The 15,991-nt window shown below is 38.2% G+C and overlaps 1 protein-coding gene across 2 annotated transcripts in view; it reads right to left on the reverse strand.

Moving 5' to 3' along the window:
• Window positions 1-15,991, reverse strand: part of NUP62CL (nucleoporin 62 C-terminal like) — an 88,408-nt gene that overhangs the window by 32,497 nt on the left and 39,920 nt on the right. For both annotated transcript variants that reach the window (XM_062183938.1, XM_062183937.1), the window contains 4 exons: window positions 11,335-11,488; window positions 1,185-1,335; window positions 888-937; window positions 614-748 (listed from right to left, as the gene is read on the reverse strand). In XM_062183938.1, coding sequence (XP_062039922.1) covers window positions 614-748; window positions 888-937; window positions 1,185-1,335; window positions 11,335-11,488 — 490 coding nt within the window. The remainder of the gene's footprint in view (window positions 1-613; window positions 749-887; window positions 938-1,184; window positions 1,336-11,334; window positions 11,489-15,991) is intronic.

Raw genomic sequence — 15,991 nt, forward strand, 5'->3', positions numbered from 1 at the left:
CATTCATACAAGTTCTCCTAGCACTTTATAAATTGGCCTGATTACCAAATCTTAGTCACAGAGAGAAAAAGTTACTATGGGAACACTGGCACTATAACAACAGAAGGTAAATAAAGAATAATATACAAATAAAATATACCTAGCTGAAGATATTGACAAAAATGTCCATTTTTTGAAAGCTATGCAGTATGGCCCCAGATAAACAAATTGCCTTGAAAATATCAAATGATTTATTATTAAGCAAATGCATGAATATTAAATTTAGAAGAGTTGATATAAATATCCCATAATACTATGACTTCATACATGTAAAATGGGCATTTCTAAGGACAAATTTTAAAAATATTAAAATCTTTATGGCAAACATACATAATGTTAAGATTAATAAATGTATAAAATGTCATAAAACAAAATTTCCAAAGTGATTCCATTTTAAAGCATATAGAAAAAAAATAAACAGAAAACAAATCAATAAAGTCAACCATAAGAACTTGTCTTTTTCTATCAGTTTTTATTCTCTGTTTTCTAACTTAACTCTCCCTCCCCCTTTTTTGGAATGCTTTCATATTATATAAATCCTACCCCATTCCTTGATCTTTATTCAATGACTTACATCCTCTCATGCTCCTCTTCTGTATGCTGCAGATAAACAGGCTCCCTATGCTTCTTCACAGCTTTCTCCAAAGGAGTCAACACATCTTCCAGCTCCTTCTGCTCTGATAGGATAAAATCCAATTCTTGTTCCAACCTGAATAAAATATGTCAATAGAAGGGCTGACGAAAGGAATTTGGAGTAACATAATAAATGCCAATAAACTACAAGGGGGGAAAACTGAACAAAATGATTAGTCTTTAATCTTTCAGCTTAGGAAAATCTAAAGCTCTACCTTTTCTGAGCCAGTTTCACTTTTTCCACTTCTCCATGTAAAGAAATAATCTATAACGAAAAATAAAATATAATAATGTAAGTATTTGAATATATTTAATAATTTTAGCACAATATTAATTTTCTTAAATACACACCAGATATGAAAGCTTTCCCAATCCAGGGCACTTATTATCTAAGGGAAATATTCTGAAGCCTCTCATCAACACTAGAATAGAAAGTTGACTACAAAACATTCTCTTGTGGTCATCTGAAAATATTTGTACAATACAGGTAGATTAATGGAACATCTTCCTACCTTCTCAGTATTCTCAATCAATATATGGTCCCAAGCATTGACTAGCATAGCTTGGAAAAGAAACTGCTTCTCTTGTTCCTCTAGATCAAGGCTCCACTTGTTCATCAGACCCTCCAGATCACCATATGTCATCACAGGAGTTGCTATCGAACTAAAAAATAAAAGGATGCAGTATGATCATATACTCATACTTCTAAAAGCATGACCATATTTTTATAACAAATAACACAGATGGACTCTGAAGATAAAATAGCACCTGAAGAGTTTCTCATACCTGCTCCACAACAAAGTAATAACTGGTAAAGATTATTTAAAAATCATTAAAATCTCTGGAGATTATCCTAAGGGAATATAGCAAATATTTATCAACAAAGCTGCTAAATCACACTAAGAGCTGAGGACTGTGCTACAATCTGCTCCTTCTCTTTCACCCATCCCAGCTGAGTAATAGTGGAAGCTCCTTCTAGATGGATGTGGCCAAGGAGATAGAACTCTCTCCCTCTACCCCTTAGTCAAAGTGATCCATTTCCCCCCTGTCTGAGCAGTATTCATGACAGAGTGGATCTCCCCAACTGGGTGGAGCCATGTGGAACTACAATTCCATTGCCAGGTGGTATCAAAAAGGCTGAGCAGCCAGCTGATCTTTGATCCCACAGCCAGTGGGTCCAGGCCATGTTCTAATTCTTCTGATGGGGAACTGTTGGTAGGGCTCAGTGAGAAAGGTAATCATAAATCCTACGCTTGGCAGAAGCAGGCAGTGCTCCAATTATCCCAGTGGGGTACTGTCAATGGGCTCTAATGACAAGCTGAATCTTAATCTCCACCAAGCAGCAGTAAGAGTTAACGATGCAGAGTGAAGCAGGATTAGTCTCCATCAGGCTTCACTCCTTGCCTCTTGTGTCAGGGAAAAGCAACAGAGAGCTGAACCTGTTGTCATTAGGACTGAACAAAGTAATGCAATTTGGGACTAGTAAGGACTCTACTTCCCACCAGCCCCAGGGTCAGCAAGACTCAGTGGAGATCTTGACTTCTACACCCACTGGCAAAACCAAGGCAGGGCAAAGAAGGGCTAAGTCAGCACTCTGTCCCCCTTCTCCCTTGAGTTTTGTATGAGCAGGATCAAGCAGAGAGCTAAGCCTTCATACCAACCCAGCATCAATGAGTCTGAATGACATGGTTTGAGGTACGTAGTTCACACCCTACATTCTTCCTCCCCTTGTGCCAGTGGGGTGTTAATAGAAAGCTTAAATCCTGCCTCTACCAGCAGCAACTAAGTGATATGGATCAGTCTCCATTACCCCTTGATATAGGGTTCCAGGGCCCAGTTGAACTGAGCTTTCATCCCCACCTAGAAGAAATGAAGTGATGTGATGCTATGCCCCATTTTCATGAGGAATGAGCACTGGGACTGAGGGAGTAGTTAAACTTCCATATCACCCACACATATTGAGGCAGTGTGACTCAGTGTTCCACATTTGCTGGGAAGGTGTGGGCAAGGTATAGTGGCAAGATGAACATACAAACACACCCATACCTTGCGCTATACCTCAATAAGGGAACTGCCTAAAGATAAAAAAAATGTAAATAGGACTCAAATTCTCCTAACATAATAGACAAAATACTCAGGACATAATAAAATATTAATCATCATATAATGGACTAGGAAAAACACAACTCTGAAGAGCAAAGATAATCAACAGATGCTAACATTGATAGGTATCAGATGTTGGAATTATCTGAAAAGAATTTTAAAGCAACCATCAGAAAAAGAATCAAGCAATTTTGAATTTTCTTGAAGCAAAGGGAAAAGTATAAAATCTCAGTAAAGAAATGAAAATTATGAAAAACTATCAAGTAGAAAATATAAAACTTAAAAACCAAAAAACTGAAATAGCAAGTTTATCTGAAGGGTTTAATACTAGAGAACAGCTGTCAGAGGATAGAAATCAGTGAACTTGGGGCCGGTGCTGTGGCGTAGCAGGTAAAACCGCCACCTGCAGCATTGGCATCCCATAAGGGCACTGGTTTGAGTCCCAGCTGCTCCACTTCTGATCCAGCTCTCTACTATGGCCTGGGAAAGCAGTGGAAGATGGCTCAAGTCCTTGGGGCCCTGCACCCGCATGGGAGACCTGGAAGAAGCTCCTGGCTCCTGGCTTTGGATCGGCACAGCTCTAGCCATTGCAGCCAACTGGGGAGTGAACCAGCGAATGGAAGACCTCTCTCTCTGCCTCTCCTTCCCTCTGTGTGTAACTCTGCCTTTCAAATAAATAAATCTTTTTTTAAAAAGAAATCAGTAAATTTGAGGACCATAAAGAGAAAATAGGCAGAAACAAAAGAAATTATCTCAACAATCTAAAGGACAATAATAAAAGAGGTAACATTTGCATAATAAGAGTTCCAGAAAGAAGAAACAGGATGGAACCAAAAAATTATTTTAAAAAATTAAAAATTCCCATGGCTGGCATTGGGGCTGCTGTTCCATAGCAAATAAAGCCACTGCCTACAAAGCCACTATCCCATATGGGCACTGGTTCATGTTCTATGTCCTGGCTGTTCCATTTCCAATCCAGCTCCGTGCTAATGGCCTTGGAAAAGCAAGAAAGAATGAGTCAAGTGTTTGGGCCCCTGCCACATAGGAGACCAGAAGAAGCTCCTGGCTCCTGGCTCCCTCCTGGCCCAGCACTGGCCGTTGCAGCCCTCTGGGAAGTGAACTAGTGGATGGAAGATCTCTGCAGCTCTTCCAAAATAAATAAATAAATATTTTTTAAATCCCCAAATTTGGCAAAAGATATAATCCACAGATTCAAAAAGTTGAATAATTCCAGAGTAACTCAAAGAAATCCATGCTAAGGCACATAATAATTAAACTTCTGAAAACTAAAGAGAAAGGAAAAAAATCTTGAGCATATCAGAGAGGAAAAAAATTCATTACTTAAAAGTAAACACCAATTTGAATGACAGCAGATTTCTCACCTGAAACCATGGAGACTAGAGGAAATAAGGACATTTTGCAAGTAATGAAAGGACAAAAGCATTGACAATGACTTCTATTTCTGGTTAAAATGTCCTTTGTAAATGAAGAGGAAATAAATATATGCTCACGCAAAATCTAATTAAGAGCATTTGTTGTCAGAAAAATCTATCCTTGAAGATTAGCTAAACAGAAAGCAAACAAAAACAGAAGACTTGAAACATCATATAAAGGAAACAAGAACATCAAAATGCGTTAAGTATACTATTTTACTTCTAATAAGTTTCTTAAATCATATTTGATGGTTTATACAAAAGTTATAATTCAGTGTTATATGATGCTCAATGTACATTAAGGAAAAACTTAGGATGTTATACTTAAAAGGTAAGAAAGTAAGTGGAAATAAGGTTTCTATACTTTAGCCAAAGTGTAAACTGTTAATACGACTAGATTGTTTTAATTTACACATATATATTATAATATCTAGAATAACTAACACTATACAAAACCATATATTAAAACCACTATAAACAGAACACAATGGAACTCTAAAAGAATATTCAAACAGTCAATAGGAAGGTTAAAAAAAAGAGAAAAATAGTAAAAATCAGAGGTAACAAACTGATAAAATGGCAGACTTAAGTTCTAACATATCCATAATTACCATACATGCAAATATGCTAAATATGCCAATTCAAAGACAGATTGGCAGAGTGCATAAAACGCAATCTAACAAGATGCTTTCTAAAAGAAATTCACTTTCAATACAATGACATACAGAGGTTGAAAGTAAAAAGACAGAAAAAGATGTATACCCTACAAGATTAATTTTCAAAACAAAATAACTATCAATATCAGATAAAGTATACTATAAAGCAAAGAAAATGTATCAATGTCAAAGAAACATTACATAATGATAAGAGTCAAGGCACCCAGAAATTTAACAATCCTAGATGTTAAGCAATAAAATAAGAGCCTTGGGGCAGGTTTTTGGTCTAGCGGTTGAGAGAGTGGTTAAGATGCCCACAGGAGTACCAGGGTTTAATGCTGGGCTCCAGCTCTTGATTCCAGCTTCCTGCTAATATGATCCCTGGAAGATAATGGTGATGGCTCTGCCACCCAAGTAGGAGATCTGGATTGAGCTCCTGCTTCCCAGGATCAGCCTGGCCTATCCCCAGCCATTGCTGGCACTTGAGGAGTGAACCAGTGGATAGATCTGTATATTTCTCTCTGCCTCTCACAATCAATCAATCAATAAACCTGAAACAGAATTCAATTAAAAAAAAAAACAGAGCCTCAAAATGTATGAAACGAAAAGAGATATAGCTAAAGGCAGAAATAGACAAATCCAGTTATAGATGGGAACATCAAGAAGCCACTTTGCAAAACTGAAATAAAATAGTAGAGAAAAAAAGAATACAGAATCTTGGGGCTGGCATTGTGGCATAGCAGGTTAAGCCTCTGTCTGTGATGACAGCATCCCATATGGTGCCAGTTCAAGACCTGGCTGCTTTACTTCTGATCCAGCTCCCTGCTAATGTGTCTGGGAAAGCAACAGAGGATGGCCCAAATCCTTGGGTCCCTACACCCATTTGGGAGGCTCAGAAGAAGCTCCAGGCTCCTAGCTTTGGACTGGCTGAGCCCTGGGCCATTCTGGCCATTTGGGGAGTGAACAAGCAGATGAAAGATCTCTCTGTGTCTCTCCTCCTTTCTCTATAACTCTGCCTCTCAAGTAAAACAAAAATTAATCTTTAAAAAAAGGATACATTATCTGAAAATTCAATGAAGCAACAGAACCACCTGACCAGAGAGCATTCTACTCAACAGCCAAAACAACAAAATGAGTTTTAAAGTGTCCACGGAACAGTCACCAAGGCAGACCATATCCCCAGCCATAAAACAAACCTGGACAAATATAAAGGAACTGAAATTGAGGACAGTGCTGTGACGTAGCAGGTAAAGCCACAGCCTGCATTGCTGGCATCACATACAGGTGCCAGTTTGAGTCCCGGCTGCTCCACTTCCAATCCAGCACCCTGCTAATGTGCCTAGGAAAGCAGCAGAAGATGGCTCAAGCGGTTGGGACCCCGCCTTCATGTGGGAGACCTGGAGGAAGCTACAGGCTCCTGGCTTTGGATTGGCCCAGCTACAGCTGTGGCAGCCATTTGGGGAGTGAAACAGCAGATAGAAGACCTCTCTCTTTCTATCCCTGCCTCTCTGTAACTCTGCCTTTCGAATAAATAAATCTTTTTTAAAAAATGCTGAAATCAAGCCGGCGCCGTAGCTTAACAGGCTAATCCTCCACCTTGCGGCGCTGGCACACCGGGTTCTAGTCCCGGTTGGGGCGCCAGATTCTATCCCAGTTGCCCCTCTTCCAGGCCAGCTCTCTGCTATGGACCGGGAAGGCAGTGGAGGATGGCCCAAGTGCTTGGGCCCTGCACCCGCATGGGAGACCAGGAAAAGAACCTGGCTCCTGGCTTTGGATCAGCGAGATGCGCCGGCCGCAGTGGCCATTGGAGGGTGAACCAACGGCAAAAAGGAAGACCTTTGTCTCTCTCTCTCACTATCCACTCTGCCTGTCCAAATAAATAAATAAATAAATAAATAAATAAAAATGCTGAAATCCCTTCAGAGAAAGGTACCTCCTTCTTTGATGGCCCATTCTTTCTGCTGGGATCTCACTCGCAGAGATCTTTCACTTAGGTCTTTTTTTTTTTTTTTTTTTTGCCACAGTGTCTTGGCTTTCCATGCCTGAAATACTCTCATGGGCCTTTTAGCTGGATCTGAATGCCTTAAAGGCTGATTCTGAGGCCAGAGTGCTGTTTAGGACATCTGCCATTCTATGAGTCTGCTGTGTATCCCGCTTCCCATGTTGGATCATTCTCTCCTTTTTAATTCTATCAGTTAGTATTAGCAGACACTAGTCTTGTTTATGTGATCCCTTTGACTCTTAATCCTATCATTATAATCAATTAGGAATTGAAACTGATCACTTTGACTAGTGAGATGGCATTGGTACATGACACCTCAATGGGATTGAATTGGAGTCCCCTGGCATGTTTCAAACTCTACTGTTATGGGCAAGTCTGATTGAGCATGTGCTGAACTGTGTATCTCCTCCCTCTCTTATTCCCACTCTTATATTTAACAGGGATCACTTTTCAGTTAAATTTAAACACCTAAGAATAATTGTGTGTTAATTAAAGAGTTCATACAATGGTATTAAGTATAACAAAAAAAATACTAAAAGGGATAAAGTAGTAAGTTGTTCCTCGACAGTCAGAACAAGGGCTGATCAAGTCATTGTTTCTCAGAGTGTCCATTTCACTTCAACAGGAAATCATACACAGCATATTCTCTGATCATAATGGAATCCAACTAGAAATAAATATAGAAAAGAAAAACACCCAAACAGTTGGAAATTAAATATCCATCTAAATAGTACATGGGTCAGAGAAATTTTTACAAAAGAAATTTTTAAAGTATATAAAGCAGAATGAAATTACAACAAAACAAGATATATGAAACACAACTAATGCAGTGCTGAGATATTTATAGCACTAAATATTTACATTACAAAAGAGGAAAGTTCTCAAGTCAATAGTCTAATTTTATACCTCAAAAAAAAAAAAGAAAGAAAGAAAAAGACCAAAATAAATCCAACACAACCTGAAAAACTTAATAGAGTGGATATCAATAAAATTGGAAATGGGAAAACAAAAAAAAATCAGAGAATAATCAGTGTAACAAAAACTGGTTCTTTGTAAAAATGATCAATAAAAGTGAACAAAGAAAGCCATAGACTACCAATATTATAAATTAAACTGGAATATACCTACAGTTATTAAAAAGACAATAAGGGAATAGTAAGAACATTATGTTCATAAATTTGACAACTTAGAAGAAATAGTCCAATTCCTTGAAAACTATACACTACTAAAATTCATTAAAGATGGACTAGATAACCAGAACAGTCTAAGAACCATGAAAGAAATTCATTTGTATTTTAAAATGTCCTGTTGGGTCCAGAATTGTGACACAGTGGGTCAAAGCCTCGGCCTGTGATGCCAGCATCCTACATGGACTCTGGTTCAAGTCCCACCTGCTCCAATTCCAATCCAGCTCCCTGCCAGTGTGCCTGGGAAAGTGGCAGAGGATGGCCCAAGTGTTGGGCCCCTGCACCCACGTGGGAGACTCAGAGGAGGGTCCTGGCTCCTGGCTTCAGATCAGCTCAGCCCCAGCAGTTCTGGCCATTTGGGGAATGAATCAGTGGGTGGAGGACCTCTCTCTCTCTCTGTCTCTGTGTCTCTCTGTGTGTGTGTGTCTCTCTCTCTCTGTGTGTCTGTCTGTCTGTTTCTACCTCTCTCTGTAATTCTTTCAAATAAATAAAATAAATCCTCAAAAAATGTCCTGTAAAAGAACTATCTAGGCCCAGAAAATTTCATTGGCAAATTCTGCCAATTTAATGAATTAATGCAAATTTTGTATAATATCTTCTACAAAATAAGAGAATAGAATCTTTCCCAGATCATTTTATAAGGCCAGTGTTATCCTGATGTCAAAACCAAGAACAGGAAAGAAATGAATTACAGGGGCTGACACTGTGGCTCAGTAGGTTACTCATCAACCTGTGACACCGTCATCCCATATGGGCACTGGTTCTAGTCCCAGCTGCTCCTCTTCTGATCCAGCTCCCTGATACGGTCTAGGAAAGCAGTGGAGGATGGCCCAGACGTTAGGGTCCCTGAACCTACGTGGGAGACCCAGAACAAGCTCCTGACTCCTGGCTTTGGTTGGTGCAGCTCCAGCCATTGCAGCCATTTGTGGAGTGAACCAATAGATGGAAGACCTTTCTCTCTGTCTCTCCCTCTTTACTGTCTGTAACTCTATCTCTCAAATAAATAAATAACACCTTTAAAAAAAGAAATAAATTACAGAAAATATAGCAAATCAAAGAATATATTAAAAAATTATACACTTGACCAAGTGGCGTTTATTTCACATATGCAAGACTGGTTGAATACCTGAAAATCAAACAGTGAAATCCACCATGAAATCAAGATAAAGAAAAAAATCTAAAAAGATTGTATCGAGACTGAAAAAGCATGAGACACAAATATGTCCAATTGATTTTTGACAAAGATACAAAAGTAATTCAGTAGTGGACGATGGTCTTTAAACAAATGATGTTGGAAAAATCGAACATCCATAAAGGGAAGAAAAATGGCCTCAATCTAAACTCCACACCTTATATTAAAGAACTCAAAATGGATCAGGAGCTTGAATGTAAAATGTGAAACTATAAACCTTATAGAAAAATAGGAGAAAATCTTTGGGATCTACGGTGAAGCAAAGAGTTTGTATAATTGACACTGAAGGCAAAAAATTGTTAAAGAAAAACTGACAGATTATTTATCAATTAAAAGGTTTTCTTCAGCAAAAAAGACATTGTTAAGAGGATGAAATTTTAATTTATAGTGTTAGAAAATACATTTATAAATCACATATCTGGCAAAGAACTGGTATCCAGAATATATACTGAACTCTCAAAGCTGAACAGTAAAAAAAAGCCCTGGACATTAAAAATCAGAAAATGGACAAGAGATAGGAATAGAAACCTCACTAAAGAGGATGATGGCAAATAAATACACAAAAAGATGTTTAACATCAATAGTCATCAGGGAAACTCAAATTAAAACTATAATGAGGTATTACTTCACATCTATCACAAGGTCTAAAATAAAAAATAGTGCAACCAAATTCTGATGAGAATGTGGACAGTCTGGATCACTCATATTTTGCTGGTAGGCATGTAAAATGGCAAAGCCATCTTAGCAATTTCCTAAAAAATAAACATGCAACTATTATGCCACCCAAATGAGACTAATTAGGATCACAAAAAAACTACACAAAAGTTAACACTAATTTTATTCATAATAGCCAAAAAAACTGGAAACAATCTAGATGTCCACCAACAGATGAATGATTAAACAAATCACAGTACATTCACAACACCATGGAATATTACTCAGAAATAGAAAAGAACAAACTTAATGCAAGAAATAACTTAGGTGGAACTCATGAAATTATGCTGAATGAAAAAAATCCAATCCCCAAGGGTTACTTATATATAATCCCATCTATATAGCATTCTTCTCATATCAAGATTAAAGAAATGAAGAACATAATTGTTGTCCAGAGTCAGGGAATGCTGGGGAGGGTTATGGATATGGCAGTAAAACAAGAGAAGTCCTTGTGGTGATTTAACTACTCTGTATCTTGACTGTACCAGTCAGTATCTTAGTATTATAAGATGCTATCTTTGGAGAAAATTATAAAGCACATATATGATGTTTTCTATTATTTCTTAAAAATATATGTGATTCTGCAATAATATCAAAATAAGAAGCTTAATTTTAAAAAGGAATAAATATTAGGGAAGAGCATATCATATATAATAATGCAGGCTCCTCACCTGGCTCACCCATTATCAAGTGTGTGATCATGAGCAGATTATAAAATTTCTATGTGCTCTAATTTTTTTTATTTATTTGACAGATAAAGTTATAGACAGTGATAGAGACAGAGAGAAAGGTCTTCCTTCCATTGGTTCACTCCCCAAATGGCCGCCATGGCCAGCGTTGCACCGATCTGAAGCCAGGAGCCAGGTGCTTCTCCCTGGTCTCCCAAGTGGGTGCAGGGACCCAAGGACTTGGGCCGTCCTCCACTGCCCTCCCAGGCCACAGCAGAGAGCTGGATAGGAAGAGGAGCAACCAGGTCTAGAACTGGCGCCCATATGGGATGCTGGCACCGGAGGCGGAGGATTAACCAAGTGAGCCACAGTGCCGGCCCCTCTAATTTTCTCATCTACGAAACAGGAAGAAAAATATCACCTATCTCGTAGGTTTCTTGTGAATATTAAATGACATGATGCTTGTAAAGAACTATCATCTTGATAAACACACAGTGATTGTGCAATAAGTGGCTATTAGTAATAGTAATGATTGTACTACTGGTAATCAAAAGGCAAAGATGTACTGTTTGTTGGTTGCTCAACTTCTAAGCTACAGAAATCTTTCTCTAACTGTTCCCTCAGTCATTTATCTAACTTTCAAATATAAATTATGACTTACATGTGACAAATAAAATGAAGCATTAATTTTCAAAAAATAGGCTTACTTAACAGTCGAAGTAAAAGGTACAGAATGAACACTGATTGGGTCAGTGTTGATCCAAGCTGATGCCAGTGGCCTTAGATTCATGTTAAAACCACTGCTGATTATAGTAGTGGTGGTGGTGGTGACAGTGGTGGTGGTAGTTGTTGCTGTTGTAGCTGGAAAATAGAACATATAATGTTAGTAAGAAATGAGAAACTTGTGTTTTAAGCCTTAATAATTTGGGTTAGGAAATATTTATGCATTCTTAAAAATTGTCAGTTTGAACACAAAACTGTTTCAATATGAGTGACACATATGGCTGGTCAGGTATCTGGATTAACCTTCCTGTGAACAAAACATCTTGCCATAGAAAAATAAAACTTACTACTTAACTAGCTTGATAGCCATTAAATAAATGGAATCAATCCTTAAAGCTCTTCTATAAAAAAAACTCCAGGCCCAGATGACCTCCTTGCTAAGTTTCACTAAATATTCAAGGAAAGAATAATTGCAATTTGCAAAAAACTCTGTACATCTCTATCTGTATATTTACATGACTATATTTCTGTAATTCATTCTGAGAAATGAAATTACTAGATCAAAGGGTCAGCATGCTCTAAATTTTAATGTATCTTGCCAAATTGCCCCACCAAAAGGATTTTTCTAATTTGCATTCCTTTCAATAGGGGAGAGTACCTGTTTCTCTGTAGCTGTTAATCATGGGGATATAACTTTGCCAACCTAATAGCCAAAAGCCTCCAAAAGCTATGTCTATAATCTAGATCCCTCTTCTGCATGTCTTTTCCTGCTGCACCCCTACTAGTATGCCTTGCCCTTTACAGGTGAAATCCTAATTCATAGCTTCGTTCAAATTATTTGTTCTTCCTGTTTATTGCCCACTGCTCTCCTATTTGTTATTTCATTTTGGTTTTTTAAACTTCTGTAGCATTTTTGATTTGTACTACACACTGAGAACTTAAAGAACAAAGCACCAAAATTGCAGCTGGTGGGCACTGGAAATGTTTTCTTCTTTTTGGTTCTCTGCATTTTTCAAATATTCTTAGAATTAAATGCTGCTTCTGTAACAAGACTTTTTTTTGTAAAGACGTATTATAGCAAGTTCACAATTGTTTGTTCCTTTTATGTTAACCTTACTTTCCAAATTAGCAGTATTTTCAGGTTAATAACTGTACTAGATAAATACATAATTCATGGTACCACCTGCCACATGCATTAACTATTCTAAGGGAACTGGCAAAAGAAAGAAGAGAAAGAAAGAAAGAAAAAAAAGAAAGAAAGGAAGGAAGAAGGAAAGAAAGGAAGAAAGAAAGAAATTGGCCTACCCTATTCTTACTAAGGGAACAGGCTCAGACATTCCTCTTTTATTCCAATAACTCTATCCTTTGCTCCTGGATCACAGATGATTGGGTCAGGAGTAGGCATGTGAAGCGTAAGAAGTCACTCCATATGCTACTAGCCTGTGCAAGGTTCTGGCACAAAAAGCTCCACACAAACACAGATAATGTGGGTCAGAGTCTCATTTTCATTTTGAGAAATTTAGCAATATGGTAGGAATCCAATTCTAAGTAGAAATATAGAAATACTTCCAAAAATATGGAAAGAATCAGACTCTAGGCAGAAAGCAGGGAATATTTCCAAAAGTGTAAGAAGAACAAGATTGTAGGAAGGAGTTGAAAAGACTGACACAGAAAAGGCTTAAAGTAGAAATAGGTGGCCATGAATAAGTCAAAATTAAGAATAATAATTATTAAATTTAATAACTATTAAATTCCAATCCCATTGAGGTAAAAGCATCATGGCAATGTTTATAAAAGATTTCTATAAGATTCCATTTTCCTTTTGGCAACAAGAATCCTTAGGATAATTCCCCATTCTTCATGTTAGTCCTTGTGAGGGTGAAATGAGCACCACAAGGAAGACCATGCTCAATCAGGAAGTAACCCTGGGGGCATTAACAGTCAGAACACTGGCGAGATTTCAGATTGGATCCTGAATGGTATTTTTAGACATACATCATTGAGAATAAAAATCTGATTTGAAAGGAAATTCTTCTGTGGTAGAGGCCTTTGTCTTTTTTTTTTAAGATTTATTTATTTATTTATTTATTTATTTATTTGAAAGTCAGAGTATGACCAGAGCTGTGCCGATCTGAAGCCAGGAGCCAGGAGCTTCTTCTGAATCTGCCTTCCCAGGCCATGGCAGAGAGCTGGATCAGAAGTGGAGCAGCCAGGACATGAACCATGGCCTGGGAAGGCAGTAGAAGATAGCCCAGGTCCTTGGGCCTCTGTACCCGCATGGGAGTCTCAAACCAGTGCCCATATGGGATGCCAGCCCTTCAGGCCAGGGCGCTAACTTACTGCACCACAGGGCAGGCCCCAGGCCTTTGTCTTTTTAATTAAACTTGTTTCTAACTAAAGTTGTGGTAGAGGCCTCCTCAAGGTCAGACAGAAAAAAGAAACTTTCCCTGGAAATGGAATGTGGTCATTATTTACTTGCCTATGAATGCTTCAACTATAGTTATCATCAGCTTATATAGAACCATTTCAGGTTCTGCTTGCTAGTATGTAGCAATGGTGCTAACCCCCACCAGATAGCAAATGGCTCAGAATGTGTGTGAAAAAACATCATCAGTAACTATGGACACATGCATGCGCAGTATTATATCAATTCCTGTGGCTACCATGTAGCATTAGAACATCCAATCAAATGTATCCATGTAGCCATATAAGGTAGACAAAGAGGCTAAAACCACATCGAAGGAAATACCCCTCTTTGTACAGGGCTCAGGCTTTTGGATAAAAAATTTCACCTGGGCCTTACGCCAGCATAAATAATAAAAGATTATTTCCTGCTAAAAGGCCTGGGTGTCTTGTCTCCTTACATGAATACCACTATATTTCCCCAGATATGCTGAAAATTAATATTATAACTAGACCCCCTTTATTAATTCATTTAAATACTGAATAACTGCTGCATTCAATATAGAATTGATTTTTTTAAAAAGTTCTTCTTGGCCTGCGCCATGGCTCACTAGGCTAATCCTCCGCCTGCGGCGCTGGCACACTGGGTTCTAGTCCCGGTCGGGGCGTCGGATTCTGTCCCGGTTGCTCCTCTTCCAGGCCAGCTCTCTGCTGTGGCCCCAGAGTGCAGTGGAGGATGGCCCAAGTGCTTGGGCCCTGCACCCACATGGGAGACCAGGAGGAAGCACCTGGCTACTGGCTTCGGATCGGCGCAGCACGCCAGCCACAGCACACGGGCCGTGGTGGCCATTTGGGGGGTGAACCAACAGAAAAGGATGACCTTTCTGTCTCTCACTGTCTAACTCTGCCTGTCAAAAAAAAAAACAAAAACAAAAACAAAACAAAACCAAGTTCTTCTTGGGGCCAGCACTGTGGTGTAGTGGGTAGAGCCACCGCAGTGCTGGCATCCCATATGGGTGCTGGTTCGAGTCCCGTCTGCTCCACTTCCCATCCAGCTCTCTGCTATGACCTGGGAAAGCAGTAAAAGATGGCTCAAGCCCTTAGGCCCCTGCACCCGCGTGGGAGACCTGGAAGAAGCTCCTGGGTCCTGGGTCCGGCCATTGCGGCCACTTGGGGAGTGAACCAGCAGATGGAAGATTTCTCTCTCTCTCTCTCTCTGCCTCTCCTCCTCTGTTCAACTCTCTAAAATAAATAAAACAAATCTTTTTTAAAAAGTTCTTTTTGTAAAGGAACATGATTCTCAAACTAATCTGTACTTCTTGACATGGACAGATATCCAAAGATGTATGCTTAAGAAGAAACAACATATTCTAGGACTCTGTGTATATATGCATATATCCATAGCATACATATATATTTGTGTATGCTTGGATAAAGCGCTAGAAAGATAAATATCAAACTGCTTTCTTTAGAGGGAGTAATATATGTATATATGCATGTATATATGGTTTTTGTAATTTTAAAAAGCAACTGTCATCATCACTAGTAGAGAAACAGCTAAATAAACAAACAAAAACTTCCCCAAAATGTTTAGCAATACCTTTGGGAAATTAATACCTGTCAACCTAAACATAAAAGAAACTTGAGTATTATAAAAACAGTATGATTATTTTAACCTTTTTGCATTTATATTTTTTGTTCTTTTCTTTTATGCTATTTTTCAAAGGCATAAATTAGCTCTGGCATATTCAAGTAACAATATTTTAATTAATGTCAAAAAAAGCAGTGGGTTTGAGTGTGAAGGTTCTATCACAGCCTCATTTTGCAATTTATAACTTTGGTCTAAACTACTTAATACAGTCAATTCTACATTATCTGTGTAGTAAAAGGGAAATACAACTCTATAAATAAGAGCCATACCAAATCTAAATTTATAATTAAAATAAATCTCATTGTGATGTAATTAAAATAATAATAGAAAATGTTTAAAATATTCCTTAAAAGCTCATCCTATCTAATTTTACTATCCTATCTTAGGTCAACAACTATACATCTTTAGTCCTTGCTGAGAATGGACATCAACACCTCAGATTCATTGACAAAATAGCTTGATAAAAAGCAACTTTCCCTCATAACTTGCTCATTGTACAAAGAGCAAAGAGTAAAATACCAAATGACTGTAAATTTGCAGATACAGACACTTGGAAGCTGCTCAGCAAGGTTGGTTTGTGAGATAAG

Source organism: Lepus europaeus, chromosome X (assembly GCF_033115175.1).
Source record: "Lepus europaeus isolate LE1 chromosome X, mLepTim1.pri, whole genome shotgun sequence".
Taxonomy (NCBI): Eukaryota; Metazoa; Chordata; class Mammalia; order Lagomorpha; family Leporidae; genus Lepus; species Lepus europaeus.